The sequence below is a fragment of the Tenrec ecaudatus genome, chromosome 16, assembly GCF_050624435.1.
Source record: "Tenrec ecaudatus isolate mTenEca1 chromosome 16, mTenEca1.hap1, whole genome shotgun sequence".
NCBI classification, from domain to species: Eukaryota; Metazoa; Chordata; class Mammalia; order Afrosoricida; family Tenrecidae; genus Tenrec; species Tenrec ecaudatus.
The window spans coordinates 57,486-77,888 of record NC_134545.1 but is presented as its reverse complement, the minus strand read 5'-3'; the positions used below and the strand labels follow the sequence as shown (position 1 = coordinate 77,888).

Genomic DNA, 20,403 nt, shown 5'->3' with positions numbered 1-20,403 from the left:
TGCGGATTTCATCATACTGAAATAAAAATAGAATTTTTAAGCTAAGGGTTTATATTGGTGAATAGGACTATTTAAGAGTTTAATCTACAAAAGTTATAGGCCCTGTATTGGACAAAGAACTTGATTTAGCCTTTTGAATCAGATTTGGAAAATAGCTTGAACAATTATGTTTTTTGTTCTCAAAATATCCAGGCAAGTAAAGGTTATACTTTGTGGGCCCCGCGCGTGTGCACACACACACACACACCTGAAGAATTAACTTCATGAAGGCAGGTGACATGTTGTAGTCATGTATATTCGTTGTTTGAATCTATCATTACTATGCATAATGCCCCAATCATGCATATTAATTATGATCCCAGTGACTAAAGGTCCTTGGGCTTAAACTTCTCTTGGGGCCTTCTGGACTGATTGTCAAGCACCTGGATATATTGATTGTCAAGCACCCAGACGTCCCAAGCCAATAACTCCCTAAGACCTTACCTGATCAGCTCTTGGCTGTATCCTCTGCTTGTAGTAAATGGCTAACTGCAGCAATAAGTAATAGTTTCTGTGCAGTTTCGAGCCCATATGCAGTTCAAAACCACCAACCACTCAGTGGGAGAAAGACAGGGCTTTCTACTTCTGTAAAGAGTTAGTTTTGGAAACTTTCCTGGGGCAGTTCTATCCTGTCCTGTAGGACTGCTATGAGTCAGAATTTACTCAGTGGCAGCGTATTTGTTAGTTTGTTTTTTTATACAGAATTAACAAACTCACCAGGTGATCTTCTGGAGAAAGAGAAGGCTTTATACTCCACTAAAGATTTATAGCCTAAGAAATCCAAAGGGGCAGTTCTACCCTATCCTATACGGTCCTGTGAGTTGGAACTAACTTGACGGCAGTGAGTGTTTTTGAGTCTGAGTGCCTGCAGTGATCGAGGAAGTGATGCAGGAAAGTGACATCAGTCTTGGAGATGTGGAAACTGGGTCCATGCTGATCTTGCCACCTAATAGTAGCATAGTTGGCAACAGTGGCTCTTCGGGTAAATCATATTTCTAAAAATTTTATTTTTGAAAGGTTTCGTATAAAAGGCATCTGAACTCACAGAACTTTGAGGGATAATACAGAATTCTGGTTGTTCTCTTTCACTTTGCCAAGTTTGTCTTTTAGAAGAAACTTGTAAAGATTAATTATTTCCTATTGTTATCTCAGTTATTTTTCTTACGTTTACCGATTTCATTAATATTTTCAGAGTTTTTGATCAAGCAAAGAACCCCTGGTGATTTACTTGGATATGAATTGAGCTGCAAACTGCGAGGTTTCCAGTTCTAACCCACCTCTGACTCTGAGGGAGAGAGAGAGATGAGACTTTCTACTCCCACAAAAATTCACAGCCTGGCAAACCCTATGGTGCAGTTCTGCTCTGCCCTATAAAGTCATTGTGCGTTGGAATCAACTCAATGACAGGGGATTTGGGCCATGGCCAAACAGGTTTATGTGTTGAACTTTAAAATATATTCTGTGTTTTTTATTTTCCTTGGTACTAGAGTTGTTAACTAATCAAAAGTATAAGTGTGTGTATATGTATATGTTACATATATAAATATAAACCAAAACCTATTGTCCTTGAGTTGATTCCAATTCCTAGCGATCCAGTACGACTGAGTGGAACTGCCACACAGGGGTTCCCAGTCTGTAAATTTCTGTGGAAACAGACTGCCACATCGTTCTCTGGCAGAGCAGCTGGTGGGTTCAAACCGTGGACCTTTTGGATAGCCGCCAAATGCAAATGAAGGAGGAGGTAAGAATTTCAACTCAAGCTATGTCAACAGTACAAAGAGGCTACTAAAAAATAAAAATGAAATTAAAAGGATGCAGGATGCCATCCAGAATGCAAGCCAAATGAGTTTTAGGTAGCCTTGAGATGTTGACTACAGTAAATTAGTTAACCGACTAACTGGGAACTTGGTAACACAACTTGCCTTACCTCTCTTACCTTTTTTCTTCCGTGTGATCATTTTTTTTATATCACGGAATCTTCCTTAAAACAAAAGCACATCTTGATACAATTGATGTATGTATATTTATGGATTGTGATAAGAGTTGTATGAGCCCCTAATAAAATGTTTAAAAAACAAACAAACAATATGTTAAAAAAAAAAAAAAGCACATTAGATGCTAGGCCAATGAGAACACATTTTACAATGTTCTATATATGTGTAACTTTCCCAGAGGGTAGCTATCACACAGAGCAAGTGTGTAGGTTATATCACTCAAACAACAAAAATTTGCCATTGAACTACCTAGATAGTGTTTCCAGAAATCTCTAAAAATTTGTGAATTTACTTAACACAAAGTGTTTATTTGGTCTTTTACATGACAGACACTTAAGAGACATGTTTCAAAAAAAGGGCACCAAAATCTATTTAATAATACTAATATTAGGCAATAAATCTAGAGCTGGACTATATACAATTTAATTAGGACATACTTGAAAAATCCAAACTTTAGACAAATCTGAATATAAAATATTAGAAAATGAGTAATTAAAAGTATTTTTAAAAAAACATCAATTGAAATGCAAAGAACAGTCTTTAAATTGATTGGACTACAAATCTTAAGGTTTTAGAAAATCTATGGGTGATAATTAAGGTAATTTCAAAAGCTTTATTCTGTTGTAAAATTTCAGAGCAAGATAAAAATACTAAATATTCCTGAAAAGTAAAGAGATGCAATATTTTTAGAAATCATAGTAAACACCGCTTTCTTGCTTTACAATTGCAATTCTTGAAGGATTTTCAATGTTGGAAGACTGTTCATCCTACAGTTAGTTACCTATGAAGAAATGTTTCAATCAGTTATACAATACTCAACTTCATATAAAAATATCTTTTCTTATGATGTAAGATATGGAAAAATTAATCTAAAACTTATCAAGACTTTGTGAGGGAGGTTGGGTGGGGGAGGGAAGGGGAAGAAATGGGGAGCTGATATCAGGGGCTCAAGTGAGAAGAGAATGCTTTGAAAATGCTGATGGTGGCAAATGTGTTTGACACACTGGAGGAATGTATGGATTGTGATAAGAGATGTAAGAGCCCCCAATAAAAGTATTTTAAAAATCTTTTCCATAAATATGATACACAATTCTAGATAGGGTTCCAACCTACCTTAAAAATAAAAAAGTATTGGGGTGGTAGAGAGGGAGACATATTTATCAATTTAATGAGTTAGGAAGCTTTGCTAAAAGTGCTCTTATCTCTTTTTAAGCTACCTCAACACTACACTAATACTTCTCTATGACCTGTCCCTTCATCTTTCACAGCCTCTTGGATGCTGAATCCCACAATCCCCTGCTTTATTTTGGAAAATTGTTCATGTGTTCTTTCATTCCTTCACTCGGCACATTTTTATTTAAAATTTTTAAGATGTGCCAATCACAAGGGTAGACATTTGAAAGTACACATCATTAAACTTAAATAAGTCCACTTATCACCATTTCTGTAAATGTTTTGGAAATTCGGTGAGGGCAATATGATATTTAAGTAAATATGGGATGTAACTTCTGGGCCAATTTTCTTCTTAGACCCTTGAGAGTCCATTAATGAATCTTTCCCCATTTTGTGTTTTGACTTTGTTTACCAGTTTCTCATTGCAATGTGAGTTTATTAAAAGTGTTTGAACTGTCTAGTGTGAGCCTGTTAGTGGATTAGAGAATGGAGATGAAAGAGAAATAGTACCCTTTACCAACCACTATAACCAGAATGTTACATAGAAACAAGGATGATGAGACTTTGTCTCACATACTTTAGACACATTATCAGGAGAGACCCAGGAGAAGGGTGTAGTGCTTAGTAAAGTAGGCAGTCAGTGAAAAAGAATCAGACTGACACAGTGACTGCAACAGTAGACTCAAACAGGAATGATTGTTGGGATGGCACAAGACTGGGCAGTGTTTTGTTCAGTTGTTCATGGGGTCACTGTTGCCTTGGAACCAAATCAACAAGAGTCTATCATTGATGATGGGCTCGACTTCCCTTTTCATGGCCAGTAGGAATTCCATTCCTAAGGGAGCACTACAAAAGCCTCTTGCTAAGGGATTTGTCATGGATTAAATTGTGTCCATCAGAAATAGATGTCAACTTTGTGGGGCCATGCAGTATTTAGCTCTGTTTTCTTAATCGTGGTGAATTTCAGACACTGTACATTTGTTTCTGAGATGTCACTGATGTTACTCTTTGTATAGTGGCTGGTTGTGTTGTACGTGACTGGCAAATGAGGGGTTCTAGCCAATAGTTTAGGGAGCCTTGTAGGCATAGCCGACTTTGCTCACTTTTCTTTCTTTTTCTTAGGTTTGCAGTTTCTGGATTCCCTTTTACTCAAGAAAGTACAGAGTATGGAAGCTCAATTGCTAACTGCCTCATCCAGGGTGAGTTGAGGTGCTTTCTTCTTTTTGTGATTGGGAGATTTTTTTTCTCAAATCCTGAAACTCCATTAGAAGTCATGTCTCAGACACTGTCCTCCAGTAGACTAGGCATATATATATCTATATATCTATATATATATAGATATATAGATATATATATATAAAATATAGCTGTGGTTTTAGTTCCCTCAATATAGAGAGAAGGGCACAAGGTAAGTTTACCAACAGTATGAACAGAATCAAATGAAAGAATCTAAAGGGGTCTGATAAGGTGCTCATTTTTCAGTCAGAGTCAGGACTAACACCTGCAGCAAGCTTCCTTCACCAGAGATGATGACCAAACCCATTGCCTTCAAATCTATTCAAATTAATAGCAACATTGTAGCTCCTATATAAGACAGAGTAGAACTGCCTATTAGCATTTCTATGGCTTTAACTGTTATGGAAGCAGGTTGTCACTTCTTTTTCCTATAGAACGGTTAGTTTTAAACAGTCAACCTTTCAGTTAGCAGCTGTGTGCTTAAATGCAGCACTAGGATTGATCTTTTAGCAGGTTTTCAAGCAATGGAAGAATGGAAAGGATATGAACATGAATTAAGGGGAGCAGACAGCACAACCTCTTTCTTTACCTGGGACGGTGTTCTCTATCATGGCCAAGGCCCTGACTCGTTCCACAGCCTTTTTCTCAGCTTTTCTACACTGTTTCCTAGAAGACCCTTTCCTTTAGTTTCTCTCCCCAATTCTGCTCAGGCCTGAGGCTTGCTTGCCCTTTCTTGATCAGTGGACCAAGGTTCCATGGGAATTTTTGTGAAGGATGGTGAGGGAGACTTTCCCTACTTCAGTACCCTTGGATTTCCCTTAGAGGTACCTGGAAAAGAAAGAACTGGGAATCTTGGTGCTGCTTGAGAAATACCTGACTAATGATAATTGATTAACTATCAAGGGTTGGGGGGGGGGGATGAGCTGATACCAAGGGCTCAAGTAAAAGAATGTTGATGGCAACATATGTACAAATGTGCTTGACACAATGGATGTATGTATGGATTGTGATGAGTTGTGTGAGCCCCCAATAAAATGATTTTGAAAAGAATTATCTGGTCCCTGCTACCCCATTGATGGTTATTCTGGCTAAATGATTTCCTCTGTGGGGAACATCTATTTAAAGGAACTGAAGGTAACTGTGACCAACGCACAGAGGGCCTTGGGGTGCCTTGTGCCTTGAAGCAATTGTGGTGGGAGACTCAGCTCTGTATGCTTCATTTAACTGCTACACCAACTATTAATTTATGAACTGGTAGAGCTGATAAGCTTACAAAGGAGGCTGAGCCTGCATCATCTATGCAGTAAATAGGACACCTGGTGTGTCTGGTAGACAGTGCTTTAAGCCTGATCATGTGCACAGAAGTACAACATGCTACCAAGAAGTCAGGCTATATCAACTAGAAAAGAAATTAGTGAAAAGTCACTGTTGAACCTGGTCAGAGTAATTTGCATAAATTCTTGGCAAGACAAAGAAGACAGTCTTACAATCTTATGGGTCCCTTTACTTTTCCTTCATTGGGAAACAATTTACTTGCATATAAGGATAAGTTTAAAACCATTGCCACACAACCGTAGCAGCCTTTATTAAACAAGAAATAGCAAGTTGTGAGGTCATTGTTTCTGAAATATCCCCCATCTGGATCTTTGTGCTTTTGAGTACAGCAGGGTTCCCATCTCTCTCACCCTTCCCTGGAAGGCTGGAGGGGCCGTGAAAAGGAGGAAGGCCCTTGACAGGATAGACGGACACAGTATTCACAGCAGTGGGCCCAGACATAAGCGCAATGGTGAGGATGGTGCAGGACCGGGCAGTGTTTCATTCTGCTGTGCTTATTTTAAATCATAACCAACTCGATGACAGTAACAACTAAGCAATCTGTGGCTTTCCATATGCACCACATCAAAATGGAGCTTTTGGTATCCTTGGAGGACTGAAATCATGTTCATTTCAAATGTTCTTTGGGAACAAAACCAAGTCTTAAGGGGGCAAGATCAGTGCTATAGGATTTTTTTTTTAAGATTGTATTGTTTGACTTTATTTCACTCTAGGTGGTGTGGGCACAAGCAATCCCCTTAATAAAGTTGACAATGAGCTTCACTCAGAACATTTTTAATATTGCACACTAAAACAAGAAAGTATTCATCTTACAAATTGTTTTGCAATCCAAATATACAATAGCTTGGAAAACAGCAGTTAGGAAAGAAAAGCCCGTGTAAAAGACAGGTTAAAACAACGAGAATGTTACAGGGGCTCTGGCCTCGGGTCTTCCAGTTTTCTCACTGCGTCGTCACTGTCGGAAATCTGTCCCTTCAGCTGGCTCCACTGCTCGGGGTATAAAGAAATACGTTTTCTCCCTGGTTTCATTTCACCTTCTTGGTCCATCCAATATTCTCTCATGTCAATTAGGAATTTTTCCCTTTGAAGTCCCGAACCCTGATCAGTCTGGAACATGCTACCATCTCGGCTGCTGCTCTGCTTGGAGGAGGACAGGGCTCTGGAAGTCTCCCCGTCTTCTCTGCTTGGAGGAGGACAGGGCTCTGGAAGTCTCCCCGTCTTCTGCTTCTTGACAGGCTTTTCTGGAGCAACCTGCTTTTTCCTCGTTAGCTGCTTGTCGACTTCACTATCAGAATCCAGCCACAGTGATCATCCTGTGTCCTTCAAGAGCATCTACTAAGGGCATCCTTTTGGAGTTCCAAAAACCAGTTGTCATATCCTCTGAGTTAACCCTTTTGTCAGGAACTTAACTGGCCAAACCTAAGCATGTACAAACTGCAACATTAGTGACGATGCTTGTTCATTTATCCTTCTAGTAGCTCTACATATTTTAACAGTGATAATTTTTTTCAACTGTCATACATGGTATAAAGAATTCAAAAGCAGAAAATTAGCTTATTACATTTACCAGATATTTATTATTTTTGTAAATAATCATTCATTCCTGAGATTTCAGGTTTCCCTTTTGAATAATTTTCCTTCTGCTTGAAGAATTGTTTGTAACCTAAATTATTTTCATTTCACTTCATTTGAGATTGTGTTTATCTTGTGTCATTCATGAAAGATACCTTCACGGAACATAGACATTCTGTGTTGACAATTCTTTTCTTTCATCGTTAAAAACCAAAGCAAAATGTTGCCCTACTGTCTTCTGCCCTGTATGGTCTTTGATGAGAAATATTGTCATTCAAATGTTTTGTTCTTTTTTTTCCCTTTGTAACTAACAATCCTCATTGATGTGACTATCAAAGGACTTGCATTTTGTTTCCTTATCCACTTTTCTTGATACTACTACAATATCATTTTTAGTTCCTAAACTTTTAACCTAGCAACCTGTTTGAGAAATGTTTGGGTAATTATTTTAAGTCATAAAACATGGCTAATGTGTGTATTTTAGGTCATAAGACATGGCAAAGGAGTAAGTCTCATAAGCCATTAATCCTTAAGATATAAGTGATGTTAATACTTTTAACTACTTTCCTGCCTTTATTTCACGTACTTTAATAGTAGATTAACTTTTAGTGTCCAAATCTCCGCCTTATAGTTGTTTATAGTTTACTTTACTCAAATAAAATTGCTTCCAACAGTTTGTATACCTAAAGCACGACATGAAACATGTTTTTTAGATGTAGCTGTCTAGTAGCCATTTCTTTAGAGAGTTGACTGGACTCTTTCAGGGTCATGAATATGTGCTGTTCAGTGCTGTGGAGCTGGCTCCTGACTCACAGGACTCTCGTGACAACGGAAGGAACTACTGCCTGCCCTTCGGCATCCTCACGATTTATTGAGCCTGTTGGTGCAGCCACTGTGCAGTCCATCCATCTTGCTGAGGGTCTTGCTCTTTCTCACGGACATCCTCCTTTACCACGCACAGGGCCCTTCTCTCGGGACTGGCCCTTCCTGATAGAGTATATGAGAGGTCCTGCCATCTGTTTTCCTAACGAGGGCTCTGCCTCTGTTTCTTCCACGATGGATTTATTTATTCTTCTTGCAGTCCATACTTTTAGTAATTTTTGATAGCACCATAATTCAAATTAATTGTCTAGCATTCATATGCATGTGAAGTGATCAAAAATAACAGTGTTGGTCAGGTGCACCTTAGACTCCTTAGCAAGTGTCATCTTTGATTTTTAACAATTTTAGTAAGTCTTGTATAGCAGCTTTGTCTATTATAATACATGTTTGATATCTTAACTGCTGCTTCCATGAGTGTTGATTGTGGATCGAAATAAAATGCTTGATGACAGTCTTTTTTGTGTCTTTTGCTTCTCTCAGTCTTTTCTTCAGTTGTCTATTAGACCAGTTGTGGAATTTTTGTTTTCTTTATGATGAGTTATAATCCCATGCTGAAGGCTGTAGTCTTTGATCTTCATCAATAAGTGCTTCACATCCTCTTGGCTTTCATCTAGGAAGATTATGTTACCTGCATGATGCAGGTTGTTAGGAGCCTCCAATCCTGATGCTGTGGTTTTCTGCATATGGTCTAGTTTTTCAGATAATGTGCTCAGCATACAGATTGAATCAGTGTGATGAAAGGATATAGCTCAGACACTCCCCTTTCCTGAATTTCAACCATGCAGTATCATCTTGTTCTATATACAAGTTCTATACAAGCACAAAGACGTATTCTGGGATTCCCATACTTCCCAATGTTATCCATAGTTCATTAGGATCCACGCAGTAGATTTCCTTTGCCTTATCAACGAAGCACAAGTAAGCATTATTCTGGTATTCTCTGCTTCCAGACAAGTTTTATCTAACATCAGCAATGGTGTCCTTCATTCCACTGGCAGCTCTCTGTCGATGTACAAAATGTACCCATTTTTGAAATGTCTTTAAAAAAACTTACTTGCATGTAAACATGTTAATGATACTGCTTGGTAATTTCTACATTCTGTCGGGTCACTTTTCTTTGCAATGGGCACAGATGTGGATCTCTTCCACTCAGTTGTCTGGGCCTAGTGCCGGTCCAGGGCCAGGGCTACATTGATTTTTGGAAAATTTCAGCTGATAAAATTCACTAATGCTTTCAATGCATCTTGTACTTCATCCTCAATACCATTGGTTCTACTTCTTGAATTGGTTGAATGTCAACCAATTTTTTTGTACAGTGACTATATATTCCTTCTATCTTCTTTAACTGCCTCCTGCATCATTCAAAATTTTCCATGTAGAATCCTTTGGTATTATTACTCAAAACTTGACTTTTTTCTTCAGTTCTTTGAACTTGAACTATGCTGAGCATGTCCTTCCCTTCTGGTTTTCTAATGCCAGGTCTTTGCACATTCCATTGTAATTCTTTTACTTTGTCTTCTCAAGCTGCCTTTTGAAATTTTACTTCATTGTTTCTTCCATTTAATTTAATTTATTTTTTCTGTGTTCAAGAACAAATTATAGAGTCTCTTCTGACATCTATTTTGGTCTTTTCTTTCCTGTATTCTAATGACATTTTGCTTTTTCATGTCTGATGTTCTTTATGTCAACACATAACTTAGCTGGTCTTCAGTCATTAGTGGTCAGAGCATCAACTCTGTTCGTAAGATAGCCTCTAAATTCAGGTGGGATATACTCAAAGTTATATTTTGGCTCTAGTGGACTTGTTTTCATTTTCTTTGGTTTGCATATGAGCAATTGATGGTCTGTCTCATAGTTACCCTTGTTCTGACTGATGATATTGAAATTCTTCTTTGTCTCTTGCCATAGATGTAATCAGTTTGAGTCCTATGGATTCCATCTGGCAGGGTCCGTGTGTATAGTTCTGTTTATGTTGCTTGAGAAAGGTTATTTGCAATGAAAAAGTTCTTGGTTTTAAAAAATCTATGTGCTCTCCACTTTCTTTCCCAAACCTTATTTTGCAACTCTTGATCCTTTCTCTTTGTTTCCAACATTCTCATTCCAGCCATCCGAATATATCAGCGCAACTTGATGGCATGTCTGATCAGTTTCTGACTGAAGAAGTTGATAAAGAAATTCTTCAGTGTCTTCATTGTTGTCTTTCTTTGCTGGTGTGTAAGTTTCACTGTAGGCATAGAGATACTACCCTACCGTCTACACCATTGTACTTTAGGACGTTGCTGTTATTAGGTACCTTCAAGTTGGTTCCAACCCGGAGCGGCCCTACGCACAGCAGAACGAAACATTGCCCGGTCTTGCACCGTCCTCACCGTTGTTCTATGTCTGGGCCCATTGTGCAGCCACTGTGTCTGTCCATCTTGTAGAAGGAATTCCTTTTTCACTGCCCCCTTCTTTGCCAAGCATGCTATCCTTCTCCAGGGTCTGGTCTCTCCTGACAACATGTACAAAGTACATGTACATGATGACAAGTCTTGTCATCCTGTTTCTAAGGAATATTCTGGTTTTACTTTTTTCAAGACAGATTTGTTTGCTCTTTTGGCAATCCATGGTACTCTCAATATTCTTCTCCAGCACCACAATTCAAATGCATCAATTCTTCTTCAGTCTTCTGTTTACACATGCATATAAGCCCATTGAAAATGCCATGGCTTGAATCAGATGCACCTTAGTAGTCAAAGTAACGTCCTTGCTTCTCAGTACTCTAAAGAGGTCTTGTGAAGCAGATTTACCTAAAGCATTGTGTCATTTGGTCACTTGATTGCTGCTTCCGTGAGCATTAATTATGGTCCAAGCAAAACAAAGTCTTTGACAAAATAAATATTTTTTTCCCCTCAATTTATCATGATGTTACCCATTGGTCCAGATTTGAGGATTTTGGTTTTCTTTACATTGAGCTTCAATCCTTGATCTTCTTCAGCAAGTGCCTCAAATCCTTCTCACTTTCAGCAAGCAAAGTCGTATCATCTGCATATTGAAGATTATTAATAAGCCTTCCTCCAACCCTGATGCAGCATTCTTCTTCGTATAATCCAGCTACTCTGATTATTTCCTCAGCATACAGATTAAATCTAGCATGGTGAGTGGATACAAACCTCGCGTATACCTTTCCTGATTAAAAAAATAATAATTTTATTGGGGACTCGCACAACTCTTATCACAATCCATCCATCCATCCATTGTATCAAGCACATTTGTTGCCATCATCATTCTCAAAACAATTTCTTTCTACTTGGTATCAGCTCCTCATTTTTTCCCCTCACTCCCTCAACCTTTCCTGATTCTAAACCATGCCTTTTTCTGCTCACACAACTGCCTCTTGATCCATGTATAGGTTCTGCATGAGCACATGTAGTGTTCTGGAATTGCCATTCTTCTCAAGGCTAACTGTAGTTCATTATGGTTCACAAGTTGAATGCCTTGGTGGAGTCAATAAAACAAAAGTAAATCTCTTTCTGGTAGTCTTGCTTTCAAGCAAGATCCATCTGGCATCAGCAGTAATATCCCTTGTTCCTCTTCTGAATTGAGCCTGAACTGCTGGCAGCTTCCTGACAATGTTCTGTTGCAACCATTGCTGGATGATCTTCAGCAAAATTTTACTTGTGTGTGATATCAATGATATCGTTCTCTAGTTTGAGCATTCTGTTAGGTCACTTTTCTTTGAATGGGTACAAATAAGGATTTTTTCCCAGTCCATTGGCTATATAAACTGTCTTCCAAATTCCCTGGCAGAGAACACTAAGTGCTTCCAGTGCTTCACTCAGTAGCCTGTTAAAACATTTCAGTTGGTAGTCCATCAATTCTTGGAACCTTGTTTTTGGCTAATGCTTTCAGTGCAGACTGAAATTCTTCCTTCACTACCATTGATTCTTGCTCATTTCCTCCTGAAAGGATTCAATGTTCAACTACTTATTTTAGGTACAGTAACTGTATTTTTTCCATCTTCTCGATGCTGCCTAGATCATTCAGTATTATGCCCATAGAATCGTCCAATATTGCAACTCCAGGCTTGAATTTTTATTTAAGTTCTTTCAATGGAAGATGCTGAGCACGTTCTTCCTTTTTGTTTTTTTTTTAACTCCAGGTCTTTGTGTTTTTCACTGGAATATCTTACTTTGTCTTCTCGAGCTGCCCTTTGAAATTTTCTTTTCAGCTCTTTGATCTCATCATTTCTCCCATGTGCCTTAGCTACTCTGATTAAGAGCAGGTTTCAGAGTATCTTCTGATAACCTCTTGGATGTTTTCTTTCTTTATCATTAACTTTTGCTGTCTTCATGTGTGATGTGCTTGCTCTCATCCCACAGCTCCTCAGGTCTTCTGTCATCAGTGGTCAGTGTGTCAAATCTGTTTTTGAGATGTTCACAAAATTCAGGTGGGAAATACTCTGTCATATTTTGGCTCTAATGGGCTTGTTTTAATTTTATTCAGCTTCAATCTGAATGTACATGTGAACAACTGATAGCCTGTTCCACAACTGGCCCTTGGCCTGGTTTTAGCTGCTGATATCAAGCTTCTCCATTGTCTCCTCCCACAGTTGTAGTCAGTTTGAGCTCTTTGTAATCCATCTGGAGAAGTCCACATGTATAGTTGTCTTTTGTATTTGCAGTTAAAAAGTCGCTGCTCTTGCCACATTCAAGTGATCTCTGGCTTCATTTCTGTCTCCAAGGCTCCAGTTTCCAACTGTTGCTCCTTATTGTTTCCAACTGTCACATTTCAGTAGCCAGCAATTATCCATGTATCTTGACTGTGTGTTTTATCATAGGTCAAGATAGATCTTGGAATGACTGCTCTGACAATCAGTGCACCACCATTCCTCTTGAAGAAGCTCATCATTCTCAGCATAGTAAGCCATAGAATGGTTTGACTCAGAATGGCCAGTATCAGGCCCCTTCAGCTCATTCATGCCTAAGATGTCTTTATGCATTCTGTCTCATTTTCTAAGACTTCTAATTTTCCTAAACTCATACTTTGTACATTCCACTTTCTGATTATTAATAAATGTTTCTTCTCATTTTGAGTTGTGTCTTATCAACCAATGAAGGTCCCAAAAGCTTTATTCTATCCACATCATTAAAGTGAATTCTACTCCTGTCAGGCAGCCCTTAGCAAGTCCTGGCCCTTCAACCTGAGAGGGCTCATCCTCCAGCCCCGTGTTAGATAGTATTCTGCTGTTCATAAAGTTCTCAATGACTAATCCCTGAGAAATGGACAACCTCTTCCTTCTTCTTAGTCTGTCATTGTGAGGAAGGATCGCTGAAACCTTGTTACCATGGGTGACCCTGCTGGTATTTGAAATGGCAATGGCATAGCTTCCAGCATCGTACAAGCCACACAGTCCAACAAACTGACAGTAGAGTGGTGGGAAATAATGAATGCTACTCTTAAGAGAAATGAATTCAAGTCCAACCCTTACCTAATTTACAGTCAAATAATTGTAAAATAAATAAATTCAAGACCATCTTCTTTGCCCATATTAGCCTGATAGCTCCTTTCAATATTCAGAATAGGGAGGATAAAAATATGCATCTGGCTCAGTATTTATTTTATGCCTTCTTAGACATTGGTGACCTTCAAGGATGTGCTTGTGGACTTCACCAAGGAGGAGTGGAAACTCCTGAACACGGCTCAGCAGGTCATGTACAGGCATGTGATGCTTGAGAACTATAAGAACCTGATTTCCTTGGGTAAGATTCACTTCCGTTTTCGTAGGAACATAGTTACTGTAATGATTTTGGATCTTCGTTGATGAATTATGTAGAGACTGAAACATGCATCAAAGCTTAGGCCTACAATTCAAGGACATATTTTGTGGTTTTTGTTCCTTCTGCTTTTATGAAAGTTGTTTCCTTTAGTCAAATGTTGGAGTGCATATTTGTTCTAGAACCTCTGGAGAAGCGGCCCGCTGGTTCTCTGCGTGGTGCATGGTTTTCTGGAGCTCCCTCGCCTGCTCTTCACAGACGCAGAGGATGGAGTTGGAGCTGAGAGACTTGCAGCACAGGTCGTCCTCTCCCCTTGTCTAAGTCTTTGTCTTTCCTATGACTAGGCCTTCGGTTTCCTAAGCCAGATGTGATCCTCCAGTTGGAGAAAGGTGAAGAGCCATGGCCAGTAGAGATTCGCCCGGAGACCTTTCCAGGTGGGAATCAGACAGGAACCTTTTAGGTAACAGACCAGATGAAAGCTCAGAACTTCTGGAGATAGGGCTCAGCTAGTTCTTCTCACAGATACTTTGTTTCAGAGAAGGTTTGTTTCTGTACTTCCAGTTGCTGTGTCCAGGGTATATTCTTGTCACATTTCAGACTGCATGTAGGGAAAAAGGTATCCTTTCTTTTTAAAAAATAATTTTTGTTGTTGAAAATACATACAGAAAAAAACATAAACCAACTCAAGTTCCTACATGTACAATTTATTACCATGGTTGACAGACATCCTTTACGTTATGCAGCCTTCTGACCCTCCTTTTTAGAGTTGTTCTGTACCCATTAACTTAAACTAAACGCACTGCCCCTGAAGGTTTCTGTTGACTCTTTTGAGTTGTTGTCAATTTGATCCCATATCAATAAGCCTTAAAAGAGCATAATGCTCAAAACTGACATTTTCTATTATTACGCTAAACTGTGAAGTTATAGAAGATAGGAGAAAGAATAAAATAAAGGAGTCAGATACATTTCATGGTAACATGCTCACCTGCTGGACGGCCATGATCTCAGCAGCCAGGTCTGTGCAGAGAGAGAGTATATTTCTAATCACAGCTTGTATATGCTTAGGGGCTGTGCAAGCCCCCCCTGATTACATGTAACCACATATGTAACAGAAAGGGGCTGTACAATAGGCACACTCACCAGGAAGGGAACTAACTAGGATGTATGTAATAGGAAGGGGAGCGACTAGGGGTACACATGTGACAAGATGGGCGGACCCTAGACTCAAGGTGGTAGCCTACCTTTGGTCGTCCTTGAGTTGGCTTGATCTTATCTCTGGGTTCTCCTTCAGGGAAACAACCTACTATCCTTATCAGCAGGGAGTGGACCCCACCTGTGGTGGGACAGACACTAGGGTCTGATTGCCATAGATGGCTGAAACCCTCAGGGAGATGACCTCTAAGCAGCTGACCTTCCATGAGCTAGCAGGCAGCATCCTAGGCTGGGAATACTAGAGAGGGAGCAACCTGGGGAAAAACCTTTATGTATCCAACATAAACTATTGTTTGATTTTAAGAAGGCTTCTGTGAATATTTTTGTTCAAGATTTAAGGATGATCTCAGAGCAGGGGTTCATCCAGCCTCTCTGGCTCCAGAAATTTTGGAGTCCATGAGATTTTCGAATCATGTTCTGCATTTTTCCTCGTTTGATCAGGATTCTTCTACAGACTCTTTTATCAAAATGTTCACTAACAGTAAACAGACACCATCCAATTTTGTCACAGAAGAACTGCGCCCTAACCAAGGGTACAACTAGAGCTGCCGTCCAGTTATTTTGGCTTCACAGCAAAGGTGGGAATTAGCCACACACTCCTTTTGCTCCTCTTATCCTGGACATTCCTTCTTCCCCAACTGATCCGGTGAATAGAAACCAGATGCTCTTTTTATGGCAGCTTGCAAACTTTTAGGATCCCAAGCACTACTCAATAAAGTAGCAGGTCGAACAGGAACAATAAACATGTTGGTGGGCCAGCTATGGGATGTCTCATGAAACTTAGACCCTAAACCGCTAGCCCATGAGGTATTCCTTTGTACATAAGCAAATGTATTCTTTTAATTATTTGTCATTGTTTTCAATGTATCTGTCACACAACTTTTGCCATTTCAACTTTGCCAGCAACTACATTAATCAACTGTACAATCCGACCTGTGAGCATTGTTGGTTTTTCCATCACCATAAGTTGATATTCAGTATATAGGCAATAACCTCCATTCCTTCTTCCTCCCACCTGTGGTCACCACTAAGACACTTTAATCTCTAAGCATTTGCTTGTTCTTTTCTTTTTATGAAGTTAAGTCATACAATATTTCTTTTATGATGGACTTTTTTAGCTTAATCTTAAAGTTTCATCCATATCATTGCATGTGTCAAGACTTCATTTTTCCTACTGGCTGAATAGTATTCTTCCATCTATTTGTAGCACATTTTGTTTATCTCTTAATTCATCGATGGACATTTAGACTTTCAACATTTTAGCTGTTGTGAATAGCTCTGCCCAAGTATCTGTTTGAGTCTCAGCTTTCAAGTCTTTTGACTCTCTACCTGTGAGTAGAACTGCAGAGCCACGACAGCTGTAACATTTTTACATTCCATCAGTAGAGGATAAGGGATGCAATTTCTCTCTGTCCTCGCCAATCTTTGTTACTACTATATGTTATTAAGACAATTCTTCTGTGATTGCTTTTATGCCTGTTTATTTTGCCTTCCTGATTATGACTGTGTTAGACAGGGTTCTCTAGAGAGAAAACCAGGTTGCTGATAATTTTATATACATATAAAACACAAGAAATGAGCAGTTAAATTAGAAAGAGATAGATATACAAGAAATGAACAGTTAAGTTATAAATAGATTGATATATGATACAAGAAATGAACAGTTAAATTATAGAGCAGTACAAATGGCTCAGTGCCACTCACTCCCGTGAGAGAGTTGTGAGACACTGGCAGTCCTTCCAGTCTTGAGGGCAGCCAGGTAGTCCTCTGTAGAGAGAGCTAGGCTATCCCAGCACAGGCAGCAAACAGCAAGGCAGGTCACCAACTGTCAGTCCTCAGCTCCAGAAATGTAAATTTCATTCGTGTGGTCAACTTACAGCGACACAGTCCACAGGTTAGGCGTCCCACAGGTAGTGTGCCCTTTAAATTGAGGCACAGAACAAGCAAGGCAGCTGGCACACTGTTCTGATGATTAAAGAGCGAGAGACAAGAAAGGCGAGGCTCATTGAGCCACTTATCTCTCCGCCCTTCAATTAACCCCCCTTGCGTTTATTGGCCAGGCTGGCACAATAAACTATCTCAATCACCAATAGCTCTAAAACCAGTTGTTGTCATGTCAGCTCTGACTCATGTCAAACCTGTGTGTTGCAGAGTAGAACTGTGGGTCCATAGGGCATTGAGAGCTTTTTTGGTATTCAGATTGCCAGGTTGTCTTCTGAGTCACCTGTGGGTGGGTTTGAACTGCCAACTGGTTAGCGGTTGAATGTGTAACTATCTTTACCACTGAGGGACTCTTAGTTACCACTTATGACACCTCCATAATCTTTTTTTAATTGCCAAGGCTATATTTTACAACTACTAGTACTTCTTTTAGAAATCATTTTTATTTGGGGCTCATACAACACACCCATCCATTGTGTCAAGCACATTTAAGTTTGTTGTCATCATTTTCAAAATATTTTCTTTCTACTTGAGCTCTTGATATCAGCTCATTTCACCTTCTTCCTCCCCATCCTCCCTCACTCATGAACGTTTGATAATTTACAAATTTTATTTTTTCATGTCTTACACTGACTGATGTCTCCCTTCACCCACTTTTCTATTGTCTGTCCCCCAGGGAGGGGGCTATACTGACATATCCATATTCATTGATTCTAATTAATAGTCTTTCCCTGCGTGGTGTCTAGCCACCAAAGTAGAACAGAACAAAGTGTGTGTCTTTGCACTCTGAAGTCTACTTGTATTTCACGACAGTATGAATTCTGGCAAGTCTTCTGTATAAAATGTTATTGGGGTGTTGGACTTCTTTGCCTCACTTCCCAAAGCTGATTCCTATCAGGTGGAGGTCAGACAGACCTCTACCCTCTAGTCTTTCAACCAATTCTGGTACGAGCTTGCCTCCCACCTCACACACTCTTCCTCTGCTGGATTCCATAATTCATTGTAAGAACTCACAATGCTCACAAGTATGGGGCTTAATAGGGAAGTGACAACTTATAATTCAGTCTTAGAAATGACACGGTAGAGTTATTAGATCAGGATAGCCTCTTAGCCTCCCCGATCCCTCCACCCAGCCCTTTGCCCCCCTTGACTCTGAGTTCTGCTCTGCCCTGGCAAATGTTCAAAAGTGTTGAAAAGCACATTAACTCTGTCAGTAAGTAGCCAGGGTTCAGGGGCATGTCCTTCTGACAGAAAGCTAAAGACTCTCAGTGCTCTTACTCTGTGCGTCAGCATGTCCTGTGTTGTGGGGGAAAGGCCAGCCCCCCACAACGAGGTGCGGGTTCAGTAAGCGCAATTGTATAGTTGAGATATATAAAGATCATAGTAAAGTCACAGAGAATGAGAGAGATAGAGAGAGTAAAATAAGAAGTCAGACACATTTCATGGTAGCATGCATACCTCCGCCCCGCTTGGTGGTACAGGTAGAGCCGGAGGGAGAGATGTTTATTGCTAACCAAGGCTTATAACTCTTGGTGGGGCGTGATTACAGGTAACCACATGTCCCAGGAAGGGGCAGTACAATAGGCATACACATCATAGGCAGGGGATGTACAATAGACATAAGCGTGACAGGAAGAGGATGAGCTAGGGGTATGCATGTGATAGGAAGGGGAGAGACTAAGGGTATACTTGTGACAAGAAGGGCGGACCCAAGATCATGAAAGCGGCCTAACTTTGGTCACCTTTTGAGTGGACTTGACTGCCTTGGGTTCTCCTTCAGGAAAACAGTCTATCCTCATCAGAAGGGAGTGGGCCCTACTTGTTGTGGGATAAACAGTGGTGTCTGCTTGCTCTGGATGGCTGATAACCCTTAGGGAGAATGACCCCTCACCTACTTTTGTTGCTTTCCAAGTATATAGTCATTCGTCATGTGTAGCAAGCAAGGAGCTAAGTTTGGCATATATTTGGGGGAGACAACTTGGGAGAAATCTTTGTTTCTCACACTGTAACCAGTAAACCGTTTCCCTCTACCAGTGTGTTCTTTCTCTCTCTCTCCTGGATCTTAGAGATTCTCAGCTCAGGGACCATGGGTCCAAAGCATTCACTCTGCTCCTTTCTCTTTTTCATGGCAGTGAGGTATGCCCTTTCCAGTGATGACTCATTTTAAGCCTTGTAGGATCACAACAATGATCAGCTCCCTTGTTAGGGTTCCATACAACTTACTTGCATTGTAACAAAACTGTCCAATCCCCAGAGAATCCCTGTTGGTGCAGTGATTCAGTGTCTGGCTAGTAACTAAAAAGTCAGCTGTGATTGAAATCCACCAACCGCTCCATGAGAGAGAGGTGGCGGTCTGTTTTCATCAAGATCTGTAGCCTTGTGCTCACTTCGGCAGCACATATACTAAAATTGGAACAATACAGAGAAGATTAGCATGGCCCCTGCGCAAGTATGACACGCAAATTCGTGAAGTGTTCCATATTAAAAAAAAAAAAAAAGATCTGTAGCCGTGTGCATCCCATTGGAGCAGTTCTCCACTGTGCTGTAGAGCTGTTGTAAAGCTGCAATCAGTTTGCCCTAGCTCAGGGGTAATGGGATTGACTTGGTCCAACCCCCTTGGTGGGCCACAAGCACCTTGTGTGCATGGGCCCAACCAGTCGTTTGGTGGGAGTTATAAGAGTGAAGTGTGAAAGATCACGTAAAAGCACACCATTGCCTTGCATCTTCTAAATTGTGATTATCTGAAGGACCTTTTTAAAAGTTTGAACATATATGATGGAATAATAATGACATTGTTTAAAATGAAGAGGTAGAATGAAGGAATCAGGAGATCTGGGTGGCAATCCTGATTCAGTCCCCTTTGAAAGAACAAGATCAAATCATTTTTACCTCTTTGAACATCAGTTTGCTCTTTTGTAAAATGAGAGAACCTGGGGGATATGTGATTTTCTGATTGCATCCTGAGTAGCTCTGGAAGGGCCCTGTGAGTCATTAGTTGCTGGGACCCTCCCTTCCTTACCTTTCCTTCTACTGGCTCTTTAAAAAAAATGTTTTTTTAGAGGGAACCAGCCTCTAACAACCAAAGGGTCAGTAGGGGCAGTTGTACAGTTATAACATATAAAGATCTTAGTAAAGTTATAGAGAATAGGAAAGATGGGACAGAGAAATAAAGAGTCAGACACATTTTATGGTAGCATGCTCTCCTCAGCCCCTCTTTATGGTCCACATGGAACTGGGAGGAAAAAGGAGGGCGCCTTTACTAT

At 40.0% G+C, this 20,403-nt stretch overlaps 1 protein-coding gene and 1 non-coding gene across 2 annotated transcripts in view; both read left to right on the top strand.

The window, feature by feature from the left end:
• ZNF10 (zinc finger protein 10) overlaps positions 1-20,403 on the top strand; it is a 57,077-nt gene that overhangs the window by 26,741 nt on the left and 9,933 nt on the right. The window contains exons 7-10 of the mRNA XM_075534613.1: positions 911-1,021; positions 4,329-4,405; positions 13,846-13,972; positions 14,332-14,421. Of these exons, the coding sequence (XP_075390728.1) occupies positions 911-1,021; positions 4,329-4,405; positions 13,846-13,972; positions 14,332-14,421 (405 nt within the window). The remainder of the gene's footprint in view (positions 1-910; positions 1,022-4,328; positions 4,406-13,845; positions 13,973-14,331; positions 14,422-20,403) is intronic.
• Positions 19,520-19,626, top strand: LOC142429987 (U6 spliceosomal RNA). The gene has a single exon (XR_012780481.1). It is a non-coding gene; the product is annotated as a U6 spliceosomal RNA (small nuclear RNA).